Source organism: Conger conger, chromosome 13, assembly GCF_963514075.1.
Source record: "Conger conger chromosome 13, fConCon1.1, whole genome shotgun sequence".
NCBI classification, from domain to species: Eukaryota; Metazoa; Chordata; class Actinopteri; order Anguilliformes; family Congridae; genus Conger; species Conger conger.
This window is the reverse complement of record NC_083772.1, coordinates 12,961,521-12,974,953: the sequence shown is the minus strand read 5'-3', so window position 1 is coordinate 12,974,953 and position 13,433 is coordinate 12,961,521. Positions and strand designations below refer to the sequence as shown.

General features: G+C 44.9%; 1 protein-coding gene across 1 annotated transcript; it reads right to left on the bottom strand.

Annotated features, from left to right (window-relative positions):
* Positions 1-5,743: 5,743 nt before the first annotated feature.
* rhoub (ras homolog family member Ub) lies at positions 5,744-13,174 on the bottom strand. Its single transcript, XM_061217004.1, has 3 exons — positions 12,722-13,174; positions 9,466-9,524; positions 5,744-7,625 (listed from the first exon to the last, which is right to left on the bottom strand). The coding sequence occupies exons 1-3, from the start codon at positions 12,936-12,938 to the stop codon at positions 7,170-7,172; spliced, it is 732 nt and encodes a 243-aa protein (XP_061072988.1). The 5' UTR covers positions 12,939-13,174; the 3' UTR covers positions 5,744-7,169.
* Between the last annotated feature and the right edge of the window lie 259 nt (positions 13,175-13,433).

The window sequence follows — 13,433 nt, the reverse complement described above, 5'->3', positions numbered from 1 at the left end:
GCCTGGCAGAACGCCATGGAAACCGCCGTGGTCTGTCCAGGGCCTCAGCGCCGGGGCTCAGCGCCAGGCCTCCCCGGCAGACGGGGCGCTGCGGAGGAGCCCCGAAATCCGGCCTGCCTCAGGTGACACTTTCACTGTAACGGCTGATACAATCTAGCGAATGGGCTACAGAGGGAAATGAGCTCATTACGCAACTCTACATTTACATTGATGTGGAAAGTGAAAATGTTGATTAATGTGCAAATAAATAAATAAATAAATAAAGAAAAGGGCTTATCGGCCTTAAAAGCCTATATAAAAGCCTCTAGATTAATCAATCAAAGCGTTATCCGTTTCAGCAATGAAAATGAGTGTGTGTGTGTGTGTGTGTGTGTGTGTTCATTTACCTCGTGTCCTATATCCTATAGGGCGGCCTGTAGCGTAGTGGTTAAGGTACATGGGACCCGCAAGGTCGGTGGTTCAAATCCCAGTGTAGCCACAATAAGATCCGCACAGCCGTTGGGCCCTTGAGCAAAGGCCCTTAACCCTGCATTGCTCCAGGGGAGGATTGTCTCCTGCTTAGTCTAATCAACTGTACGTCGCTCTGGATAAGAGCGTCCGCCAAATGCCATTGATGTAATGTAATGTATGTCTTGGAAGGTAAACTCTAGCAAAACAGCAGTGTTTCAGGAGTCCTCAGTGTGCCTCTGCTTTTGCCTTGTGAGTAAAAGCAAACATTTGGATGAAGGAGGAAGAAGAGGACTTGGCAGACCGGAGGAAAAATCCCACACTCTCCAATGTAACAAACAATATGGCCTTTTTCCATTGAAAAGGAAGCAACAATAAACTTGTCATAAAAACCAGTCCTTCAGTTCCAGAGAGATAGTGTTGTTTTCCCGTAGACACCGAAACATGATAGATGATAAGAGAGCGCTGAATGATAATAAACTCATTATTGGTCCATTCTTATGGAAATAAAATATAGATCTAATATGCTGAAATAAAATAAATTATTGATTGACTGTAGACACTTCAAATATGAGCAGGTAAAAAATGGCACTCTCACAGAATTTTCACATAATAACAAGAAATCGCAGCCTTGAAATATGATTATGATTTCACGTCCACATATTTATAACGGAATATATTTTTCCGTGAAGGCTGACAGACTGTCAGAAGTCTGTGGAGGATGAAAACTTTGGAGCCGTCAGGCCGCACACTCAGAGGAGGCTGAATGAGTGAAACCCTGGGGAAGGAGTGTGGGGGAGAGAGGAGGAGTGGAGGGGACAGACCCCATCACATGCTGATAAAACAGGTGACATCATCACTGTGGGCACACTCCTCACACAGAGAAAACAATGGGCCTCAGACGGCCAATCAGATAAGCCTGTCCCGGTGGTTCACCCCAGCCAGCCAATCACACTCGGGATGTGACACAAGCTACAGAGCATTTAGATTTTAAATAAAGTATTAGAAATAAAATAATTTATGATCCATAGACAAATAACCTATACAATATTAACTGAAATACTTTATTTTTATTTTTTGCCAGAAAAATTCAACACTACAGAGCTGTAGCTGGTTTCCAGAGAGATGGAAAGTTTTGGCGAGAATCACCAAAACAAAAGTCAAGCCGAATACTAACTAGTCAACACACAACACACAGAAATAGCTGAAATACAGTCATAGAAGAATCAGATTTAATGACAAAGCGCGCACAATTGCGTTGCATTTAATCACACGTTGATGACTATGAAAATGAAACTACAAAGACGGAAGTGAAATGCTGCCATTGAGAAAAGTACCTCAAGCCATTCTACTGAGCAATCATTAACTGGTCTCCTTCATGGAACTGGTATGGGTGTTTCTCAAGTCATTGTAGATATCAGCGCTGATAAAGGTGCCAGATAGCAAGCTACTTACGCCCTGGAAATAAGATTAATACCTTTCAAACTGCAATTTATTTTAAACCCCAGGTAAATGGCGTGAGTTTGTTTAGTGATTGCTACGTGAGAATATGAAACCATACATCTCAAGAGTCCAGAAACCAATTTCCACACACAAATGACACAAAAATACTGAATGTGCCAAGAACAACAGGTCCTCCTTCACTGGAACAGCAGTCCCTTCTTTACTGGGTCAGTCTCTCTCTCTCTCTCTCTCTCTCTCTCTCTCTCTCTCTCTCTCTCACACACACACATTACATTTACATTTTACATTTTAGTCATTTGGCAGATGCTTTTAATCCAAAGCGACTTACAAAGTGCATAGGTTCTTCCACAAGTCAAAGCATCACATCCATAACTAGGAAAATACATAGGAAGTGCTGTTAAAAACAAACACACACATGCAAACACATGCAAACACACACAAGCAAACACACATGCACACACTTGCCCGCACACACAACACACAGCACACACAGGACACACACACACAAGAGCATCGTTCAGCAGGCTCAGAAGCCCTGTTCTGGGGCCTCTGTGGTTGGCTGTGGTGAGAGCGGGAAGCGGGGCGATTCCCAGGCGAACGGCAGAAGGAGGCTGGGAACGGGCTTCATCTTCAGCCACCTGTGCGCTTTTACGAAAGACCGTTAAACAATCATCTCGCCACCGCTCTCAGGCCTCACAGCCACTGTGAGAGTTTACTGCTGCTTTATGGCGCTGTCAGAGCAGGCTTTGAAGGAGAGGCACCCGGGCAATAAAACCCAGCCATCCTGGTGGGGTGAGGAACGGGCCATCTCTCAACAGCCCCTGTACACAATACACATCTGTGTCACTTCCACAGTGTTCCACACACTGTTCACGGGCAGCCAACCGCAGCCACGGAGTAAAAGGATATTCGTTGATATAAATATTTTTTGTTTTATAAGTAATATTGTTCTCCCTGCTGGACATATTATGAACCCCAGTGTTGACACCCAATAAAACAATGTTCACTTAAAAAAAAAAAATATATATATATATATATATATATATTAATTTCTTTCCAGATGTCAGCATTGTAATGAAGTATCAAGGGGGGACTCAACATGCGCCGTTCTCATGACAACCAGACAGGTTGCACAATAGCATGAGCCTTGAGCATGTACAATATGAATTTTCAGACCACATGCAAAGCTCAGTGCTGACCTGGATCTGTATAGCATACGTTAAAACCCTTAATGAAGTCTAATCCTGGCCCGTTAGCTCAATCACAGTCACAGATATCTGAGTACAACAGCCCTGGCCTGACCCCAGGCAGTCAGAAACCCATTATGGAACTGAAAGTCTCAGCTCATGTATTACCTAAACATTCCCAGAAATTACATAAGCAGAATAAAAGTGGAAAAGTGCTTTTTTCATGCATGAAATTGGCTACTGTAGTTTTGTTTCATGCGGCATAACTCATCTTGAGGTGATATATGTGTCAAATTTCCGTTTTCTTTGATTCTGGCCAAGCCACTTGCATCAACGAAAGACCCATTTCATCTAGCCTAACAAACATTAAACATTTATTTTTATGTAAAAACATTCAGAACATTTGTAAATTCTATTGTTTAATCGTCTTATAGTCGCATTTCATTTCCTCAGCACCATATCCAAAATAATTGTTTTATTACATAGTTACAGCAAATCGGCGAAACGTTTTTATACATTGTTTGATGTTAGCCTGGTCTTTATGACATTTAATGAGGATAGCGAGTCATATCAAAATGAGATCACCCTCTAAAATCTCCAAATTATCTTGTGGGCTTATAATGAGTCTTTTATAACTTAACAGCAATATCCTTTGCCAATGTCCCTGCAGCAAATGTCTTCCCATTGTTACAGGGCGCCTTCAGTTCACTCTGGCAAGCTCCGTTCGGACCGCATTGTGACGAAGGCTCACAGAATAGCCGGAGTGCCGAGCGTGTGAACGAGAACGGATAAAACCCAACAGCACAGCGACGGCATTGTAAGACAAAGAGAACCTGCACTCAATTTCCGCGGGGACAAAGTGCAGTGGGACCCGACTGGACCCGTGACCCTTGCGGTGGCGCTGTATGAGAAACACATGGAGCTGTAAACCAGGACCGCTATCTACTTTCTGCTCCCACACCACACCGCGCCCAAACAGCGTAAATCTCACCGCCAGGGTGGGACTGCCGTGTTTGTCTGAGCGGAGTCTGGCTTCGTGGAGACTGTTCATTAACTGGGTTGGGGGGGGGCCCGGGCCTTATACGGTTGTTGCCACTTGAACTAGTCGCTGTGCTAAGACAAAACAGGGGTGCTTTCAGTGAAATTACCAGTGTTACAGGCGAGGGGCTGGACTCATGATGATCGGGCTATAATAGGGAAAATACTCCTTACCCATTCCAGCTCCACCAACACCGCCTCTCGCCCCTCTCCAGAATGCAGACACAAATCAAAGAAAGACTTTCAGTTCAGTTCCTCCTCTGTCATTACCACATTCATTATTGTTTTAGGGACAACTTTGCAGACATTAAGTATCCGTCTGGTTGCAATGGCTTACATCTGAATGTACAGTAGCCTGGTTTTTGTGTGAATTTCACCCAGACCCTGATTAACCCAAATCAGTTACGTGAACAGCGGTTGAGCACAGCGATTCAGTTTGTACACTCGTACGAGTAAGGATTCAAAAACGCTTCTCTACATCTCCATCAGGGAACCCTATCTAGCTCAAGGGTTGGGAAAAATGGTTCAATCTGGGAGCATTAACACTTTTCACACCTACCACAGAGGGTTCCATAAAAAACTAAAAAGACAAGCCACAGAACGCTTTCAAAACCCTTTTTTTCTAAAAGACTAGACATTTATAATTGCAAATTGGTATTCACAGCATTGGGCAGTTTTTGTGCAGACCGGGGGATAATTTTTGTGAAATTTGTTTTAATTTGAAGAGTAGGGAGGGCAAAACTGGCAGAATGGGTTACTTACTAAACTCCCAAATACCCTGATACTCACTACTCCATTTTTCCTTAATGTAATAAAAGTAATGGTAACAACAATAACATGAATGGTAAAAATTACAAGGAGAAATTATTGCAAATTAATTATTTCATGAACAAATAATGCTTAAATGTTATTCTTTTTTGTACAAATTGCCATGTACAAATATTTTAAGAATCAAACCAATTCATGGGTCCAAAAAGTACAAATTAAGTCATATGGTTTGCTGATTCTAAACTGTTTTGAACAACTGCTATATGTACTAGCAACTATGGATTTGGAGAGTGGTTTGCTGGCGTGCTAATCCCTTGAATAGCATGTCTCTCCACTGCATAAGTGTGGTTGAAATAGTTTATTTTATTGCTCATTAGGCTGTTTCTGCCTGGATCTGGAACTGAAGCCTGTCTGTATGTGAGCAAATATTTGTAAAATTCTTTGCCAAAAATCCCGCTGAGCTCTTTAGAAAGGGGGACTTCTTTTTTTTATTTATTTTTTATTACTGTAGCCCAAACAGAACAGCTTGGGCTTTCATAAAGCTCAGACCCAAAATGTTGCCATGGAAATGTTACGCGTTCCATCTTGTTTGCGCAATACTCTGATACAATTTACACTCATTTGATATAATGATTCAGCCAAAGTAAAAACTGTTGGTATACACATGGAATAAACTGGCCTGATACGCGAATATGACTCAACTGTGTCTTATAGTTATGTTATATCATGCATGCTAACCAGTGAGTGCTTCATTGATTAATGGGGGAAAATATACACCAAACATCCAAATCCTTCTTCAACGCTGACTTCTGTGAACACAAGCACACCTTTAAGTGCAGTTGGTTTCAGGATTTCACATTTTATTTATTCATTTCCATTTCAATTTTCAGCCGAGGCAATTGCCTGCAAGACACACACAAACACACTCCTCTCCAATCATATTCGCAGTGTATGAAAGAGAGCAGACCGGTAAATCTACACAGAATCACCCTGAAGAATTAATCATATTTGTATTCATATCGCGCCAAATCACCTCACGGACAATGAAATGTACTCATCTTAAGACAGACAATATTAATCTTTCACATATTTATTCACTTGTTTGATCAGTGGCTGTACAGTTTATTGCCATATCCTCATTTGATTAAAACACAAAGAGAGAGAGAGCAGGCGAGCTTCTGAAGAATGAGAAGCAATAACATCCATTTTGTTTTGGCTGTTCAAGCATGTTTTTTAGTAGTGAATCTAGAGGCAAAGATACTAAATTCTATAGTCAATCCTGGTCCAGAGGGCTCAGTTCAGCCTTCTTGCATCACTCATTGTGCCTCGGCGCGTTCACTGATCATTTAAATCACGGCGATGATTAGATCATCCTGTCGGCCATTTTGAACGACTGCGAACAATGATGTCTGGACGTCAAAGTTCGAACAGAACTCAACTAAGGGTTCCTTAGTTGAGGTTAAATTAATATCAGAGTTGTTACATGGAGTGATGGACCCCTCGGAGATACTTGACATGATTTGGACAGAATGGTTGACATGAAATGTGAAATGTTGTAAAAAAAAAAGAGAGGGGAAGGAAACCCCCAGGACTGAGAGAGTGATGATGAAAAACGAACAGAAAGTGTTCAGACAGAAAAAGGAAAAACACATAATAAGTACAGTAAAAATGACAGGATCTGGAAAAATGGTGGAAAATCAGCATACCGACATATGGGAACAGATATAATATGAATAAAAAGTATTTTCAGTGTTAAAAAATGTATGGCACTGAAGCTTCCTTTTCACTGAGTCCACTGTCTGAGTTTTTCATGTGCGTGTATATTCTGTGATCTATTGAACAGATACAAGATGACAATTTTAGCTTTCCCACCCCTGCCTCCTCCGCCCCCCCCAAAAAAATTATACGATATGTCTCCATCGTTTACATGAAAGAATAATTATTTCACTTTAAATAGCATGGCTTTGTTTCAGAGTCAGTTGATCACAGCCCAAAAGCAGAAACTCAATGTCCCAGTGTCCTTTGAATATCAACTCATGCAGACCAGGAACATCCAGCTCCTTGCCACCTCTTTGAAACACTGAGAAGAATGAATGTCCTTCCACTTGAAGATATAATAGGTAGTCATACAGTCCAAGTTCCTCTGAGCAACCCACTTTACAGTGTTCAGGGCAGGCCATCCCAGTCATATCCGACGTCCTCTCCTTTCCCCTCAAGATTAAGAGTCCTCGTTTCAGAGTAAAAGTCCCCCCCTGGCCTGCGGGGTCACTGCACGCAGACGTACTTCTTCCACCAGGACTTGGAGAGCGTCTTCATCTTGTCGGCGGTGCTGCGGACCTTCCTCTCGCGGCGGTCGCGCCTGCCGGCGTGGCGCAGGCCCACGGCGATGGCGGCGTCGAACACCTCCTTCAGGTTCTTCTGCGTGAGGGCGGAGCACTCCACGTAGGCCACGGCGCCCACCTTCTCGGCCAGCGCCCGGGCGTCGGCCTCGGCCACGGGGGCCTCCCTGCGGCGGGCCAGCTCGATCAGCACCTTGACGTCCTGCCGCAGGTCGCACTGCGTGCCCACCAGGAGGACGGGCGTCAGCGGGCAGCGCCGACGGATCTCGGGCACCCACTTCTCCCACACGTTCTGGAACGAGGCCGGGCTGACCACGCTGAAGCACAGCAGCAGCGCGTCCGCCCGCGGGTAGCAGAAGTGCCGCAGCTTGTCGAACTCGTCCTGGGGACACAAGGGAGGGGGGCGAGAGGTGAGGTCGGCAATTTTTCGGGAGTGACCCCGCTCTTTAATCTACAGCAGTTACCTAAGAGAATAAGTCTAGAAGTCTTATCAGATTTTTACGAATGCTGGGAGAGGGAGAGGCCCCCCTGCCCTGTTGAACACGTCAATGGATTTCGCTACCCACAGCAAAACAATGATTGGCTGAGTCACTGATAACATACAGTAGGTCCACACAATTTTGTAGGTCCACACTCTCCAATCCTTTATTGGGTAAATTAAATCAACTTCTAGCCCACAATGAAAATAACAGTGAAAGAGGAGAGAAGCTTTATCAGTGATACCGGTTATAGCACACCAGTCAGCAGGTTGATAATCTTCAATGGCTAAGGCCTGTCCTAGTTCCACACATATAAAGATAACACTTTATCCGACTGTGCCAATAAAATAGCAAGAAGCTCGAGAACAAAATGTACTGTAAATCCCTCAACGACAAACTTTCAAAATCTGCTTTAATTCAACTCCTCACTCCCCCCCCCCCCCCAATTTTTTTTTTGTGAATTGAACAAATTAAGACACTGGAGCCACACAGCTTAGCGAACAGGGCCTCCCAAATCCCCGAAAACAAAGATTAACTCCACGGCGGATTCTTGAAACAAAATGTCTGCCCTTAACCCCCTCATTGCCTCCTTCCTCCTTCTGGTGGTCCTACAGTTATGCTCCTGTACTTACACCCTTAGCTGCCCCCATCAGCACCACCCCGACCCACCCAGCATCAATCAGCACCGACTCCTGAACCACAACAAAGACAACCTTCATTTCGCCGTTCTCCAAATGCACGGCACTACCCGGCCCTCCACAAAGTTTGAAACCCTTTGAAAAGTGATACTTGCACTTTGAGTTCTTATCTAGCCCAGTTTGTCCCAGCTGGTCTGTGTCTGTCTGAGGAAAAACGTTCTGGTACTAATGAGCTCAATCTGCTCAGACGTCACTGCGGGGACCGTACGAGGGCTCTTCACGGACCTCCGGCTCGGGTGCAGATTGCACGCCGTCACCCCGTGCCAAGAAGTGGAGCGCAAATTTCCCCCCAGACAAAACACCAGCCGGCCGTGGTGACGTGCACGATCGCAGGTTGACTGCAGGCGTTTAAACACTGGCACTCAGACCCGTAATTGCACCAGGCGCGCGCGCCCCGCTTCCAGAGAAAGCTGGATACAGTTGCACAACCGCTCCCCGCGATAGAGGAACAACAACAACATAAAAAGTTTAGAAGACACGCTCAAGGCGAGAACTTCAGCTTCAGGTCTTCTGCCCAAGCCTGCACAGCAGGGGAGGACCAGCAGGCCTTTTTGTAGGAGCACCACGATGTGCCCTTACCTGCAATCAATTTGACAAATTGACAGAACTTGCAGCTAGAACAGCTTTGTCTTGCTCCAGGGAGCAACACCCATGGAATGTCCTTGGTCTTGCTCCAGACTAACAGAATGATCAAAAAAAAAGAAGGAAAAAAAAAAGAGCGCGCACAACCGAAGCAGCCGGTGTTTTCTGAGGGCGTCTTGCGTTTGCCTGCGTGCAAGTGCGTGTGGATGTGACTGCAGGGGGCCACAGCTGCTCTGGTAATGAGCAAAACCCATCAGAACAGGCCAGTGACAATGTCAAGCAAATGGCGTAGACGCCACGTTCATGCACATTGCCACTGACTTCAATGGCTGTCCAACGTCACGACATGTTGGGACACGTGAGCGCCAGGGAGCGTGGCCCGTGCTGGAGCCTGTGCTCTGAGTCTCGGGGCGACGGCCGGGCGCTGGGTGTGCCTGTGACTCAGTGGAGGGGCGGTCCTCACCTGTCCGGCGGTGTCACACAGCTGCAGCCGAACCGGGCTCCCGTCCACCTGTACGACCGCTGCACCAGAGAGAGAGAGAGACGGTCAAACTGTGCACACAGCACGCACACACACACACACACACACAGTAGGGCCACAACTACAACAATACACAACCAAGGTTGCCAGACCACGCTTACAGAGGTACGTGGCCCAGTAAAATGATCATAAAAAAATGTCAAGCAATCACTATTACTGTCAAGCAATTTCAGGTTTTATGCAGCAAGACCAAGGGCGAAAACAACCTCTTCAGCGGTAAACCACGGGGGCTGTGAGGGAAGTCAGATTTATGGGTGCAGAAACAGAAACATTTTTGGGGAGGCGAGTGCTGCGGCCTCTGGCCTGTGCTCAAGTTGAGCAACGTCCCTGGTATACTTCCCCAGTTCTCCAGGGGACTGGTGGGGGATATAGATCCACCATCTATATCATACAGCATACAGTAATAATGACAGCACAGCACTACAGTGGATTCCAGTACACTCAACTGCCACCTCACTCTCCCGATCCCATATGACCTAGAACTCAACCGCATACTCCCTACACCCTGCTGACCATTCCCATGGGCAAAGGCTGGTTTTTAGATAAGTGCAATACTGACAGCCGGTTGAGTCAGAGTCAAGAGTCCGCAAACCAGGCATATTATGAGGGGGGGGGGGGGACGGGGGACGACACCACCCCCCTTGTATGGATTAGCATTGTATGCTAATCAGTGGTGTTGACACTGGCAATTAAACCTGGACAAACACCCCTGTTGTTCACCCTTTGTTCCTGAACTCAATACTCTCAACAGTCATTTTCACACTGTGAACACGGAACATTGTACTATGAACAATCTAGTGGCTTCTCTTGTTCACATAACCCAGGTATATCTGGTATCCAGGTTGACAACACTTACAGATGATGATGCCAGTAGGCCAGCTGCAGTCTGAACAAGCCCAGCGATGTATCATTTGCTAACTCTGGCTTAAAAGCCAGAGAAGTGAGCTAATGTTTTCCAAGTCACTTGCTAATGAAGAAAAAGTGACTCATACAGCTAATGTCTTGCTATATTTTATTGTGCACAAACAACAATGGCAACATTCAAAGCTTTTGTGTAACTACGCAGATGCGTGACTGTGATAGCATATACCACATATAGCACCAAGTAGGCTTACCCTATCATTTATTTTGTATATGTACCATATACTTTATATATACACAAGTAAGAAACATGCAGCTTATCGGAAGTCTCAGAAATTACTTCTGCATGCTTTATCCAGCTTTACTCACAGTAACATTGAGGCAGGAGATTTCTGGAAATATTTCTAGGTCTTTAGCTGGCAGATTTCTGGAGAAACTCTTCCAGAATCCCTACTTGGTAAAGTGGGGAAATTTGGTAAAAATGTGTACAAAAAAAGAAGAAAAAAAGGCTCTTGTGAAGCCAAGACCTGTGGTGCATCATAGTCGATAGCACAGCTGTTGAAGGGAGATAGGAACAGGGGGATTCCATCTTTAAGATAGTGTTTTCCTCAACTGTGGAAAAAGCGCCAAGAGCCAAGATTATTCTGACGGCCTTTCCAGCTCACTCTTTTCAGTCACACGAGCGTTTGACCGAGGTGGCTTGCCCTTAAATTCACCAGCAATTTGACCATTTGCAGACATGGCCCTCCCTATTGTGCCACTGCCAAGTATCTCTGACATAAGATCCACGTTTGTTTCTTCCCCCCAAAACCGGCCGGGCCTCTCCCCCCCCCCCGCCACCTGTGGTGTTGCGTAACAGCCACTCAAATCGGGTTTCACAAGCGGGGTGCAGTTCCAGGACCGGGGCTATGACATCACACGCTGCTTCAACCGCACAATGCCCCGTGAAAATTGGACTTTCGTCACGGGGGGGCTTAACCCAACCTCCTGTGAGACCTTTCTTCTGCAGATGTGTCCATGCTGGGAAATGACTAACCGTTTCCATTCAAAAACTTGCGGATATAATTTTAACAAAAAAAGGTATTAAGTTATAAAGCCGGTGCTTGGAGACTGGTTTCATGAATAAATGTTCTCTCAGCTGGGCTTAATGCAGGCAAGTCTCTAAAGGGTTACTGCACGAAGTGTGCTGTTTCTGTGCGAGAGTTACACTTGGACGGAATGAAGCAGAAATAAACAGTTGCACAAGTTTATTCTGCACTCAAGCCTAAATTTATGTATGCATCTAGTCAGACAAAATAAGGAAGGGAGCCTGGGGTACTTTGTGAGAAACACAAACATGTTATATGGAGGGAGCAGATCAAAGATTTTTGTTTGTGTTAATGCCACTGTATGGGGGATCTGACTGTTTGCCTTTGTGTTTTTTTTTTTTTTTTTTTTAATAAGGTGCTAACTTATCTCTTTGAAAGGGTGGAGAGAAAGATGTATTTGAGTACCCTTTGAAACACTAGGCTGTTTTTCCCTCAAACAAAGACTTGATCTGGTTGACATTTTGGAAATTGGACGATTGCCAAATGGAAAATACAGAGATGGGAGGTTTGCTGTTGCGCCAGTAGAATATGGAAAATCTGATAAGGGTCTACAGGATAGATAACCAAGGCCGTCCGGCATTGACCTCCAAAATACGCAGCTGTTTGAGGGAGCAAACAACGCGCACGTGCAGTGCGTGGTCTCTGGGTCAACGGTGGTAGAGCGAGACAGGGGCCCCCAGCTTTCCCGTAACACTGAAATAATATGCAACAGAGACACGGCTTTACGATCTATAAGGTCTTCGAATTTCTTAGGATGTGAGTGTGCAACTCGCACAGTATGGTTATGACAACTTATTAATAATGTTTCCTCGTTATTATCAATGTCGCACAATGTTTATGAAATATGGCATTCAACAATTGTATTACTTTTACAAAACCCCAAATAGTTGAAACTATTAAACAATAAGTAATACACTTAGGTGATAATTGTTTTTGGTCAACAAACAACGTACGAATGAAGCTAGGATATTATCGTGAAAAGTGTTCAAATGCCAAATCCATATATCATCACGGAACTAGCACCCCAACGGAATCCTGTGGCGAGCGGAGTACTTTGACCTCCAGCGGATCCATCCTTATCAGTCAGTGTGAAAAAGTAACCATTAAAACAATGTTTTTTTAAAAACCACATTTGATTAAAACGGCGATTCGCAATGGGTTGCAACTTGCAGTGCGTTTTATTAAATTAAGTTGCGTCCTATCATTGTAACCACATCGGCGTGTCTTACCTGAGAAGTCATCGAAGGCAGTCGGGACGTATTTTGTTGGGTAGCCGTTGGTAGTGTAGCTGACAACTAGGCTTGTTTTCCCCACTGCACCATCGCCCAAAAGAACACACTTGAGAATCCGTTCCTGTGTTTCGCCCAGCTTGGTCACTTTGGGTTTATGTGGTGGAACCGGGGGAGCCATCGTTTTGCTGTAATCCACTGGACTCTGAGGCGGCATAATTCTACGCACGGTCTGAATGCTTCCTCGCCCTAAAACGAATAGGCACTGATAAAAGCATCAAGAATACTTTTTAGCCGTATTGAGTGTACCAGTCTTTAGGGCTGTCATTTGTTACGCTATAGCCTTGAGTAGTACTGATCGTACGTGTGAGTCAATGTATGACTATACAAGTGTAACGCAAATGAAAAGTTGCATTCAGAATTATGACCGCACCCCTCCGTTACTCCTCTGACTTCTGAAGTTGCCCCAGTCCCAAGCCTGGGAATTTAAACCCAGACTTTATTTGCATAGCTCCTCCCCTCGCACTGCAGTCTTTTGAAAGGAAGCGCGCGCGTCAAACGAAGCAAGCGCATGCTCACGTTGTCCTTCTGAAAGCAAGATTTCTTTGATTCATCAAATTGTAATGTGCATAACATTACTCGGAAAATGAGAAAAAAGTTCAATCCCCGTTTCATACTGCATACCAGTAAAGTTAACTGCCAATGAATCATT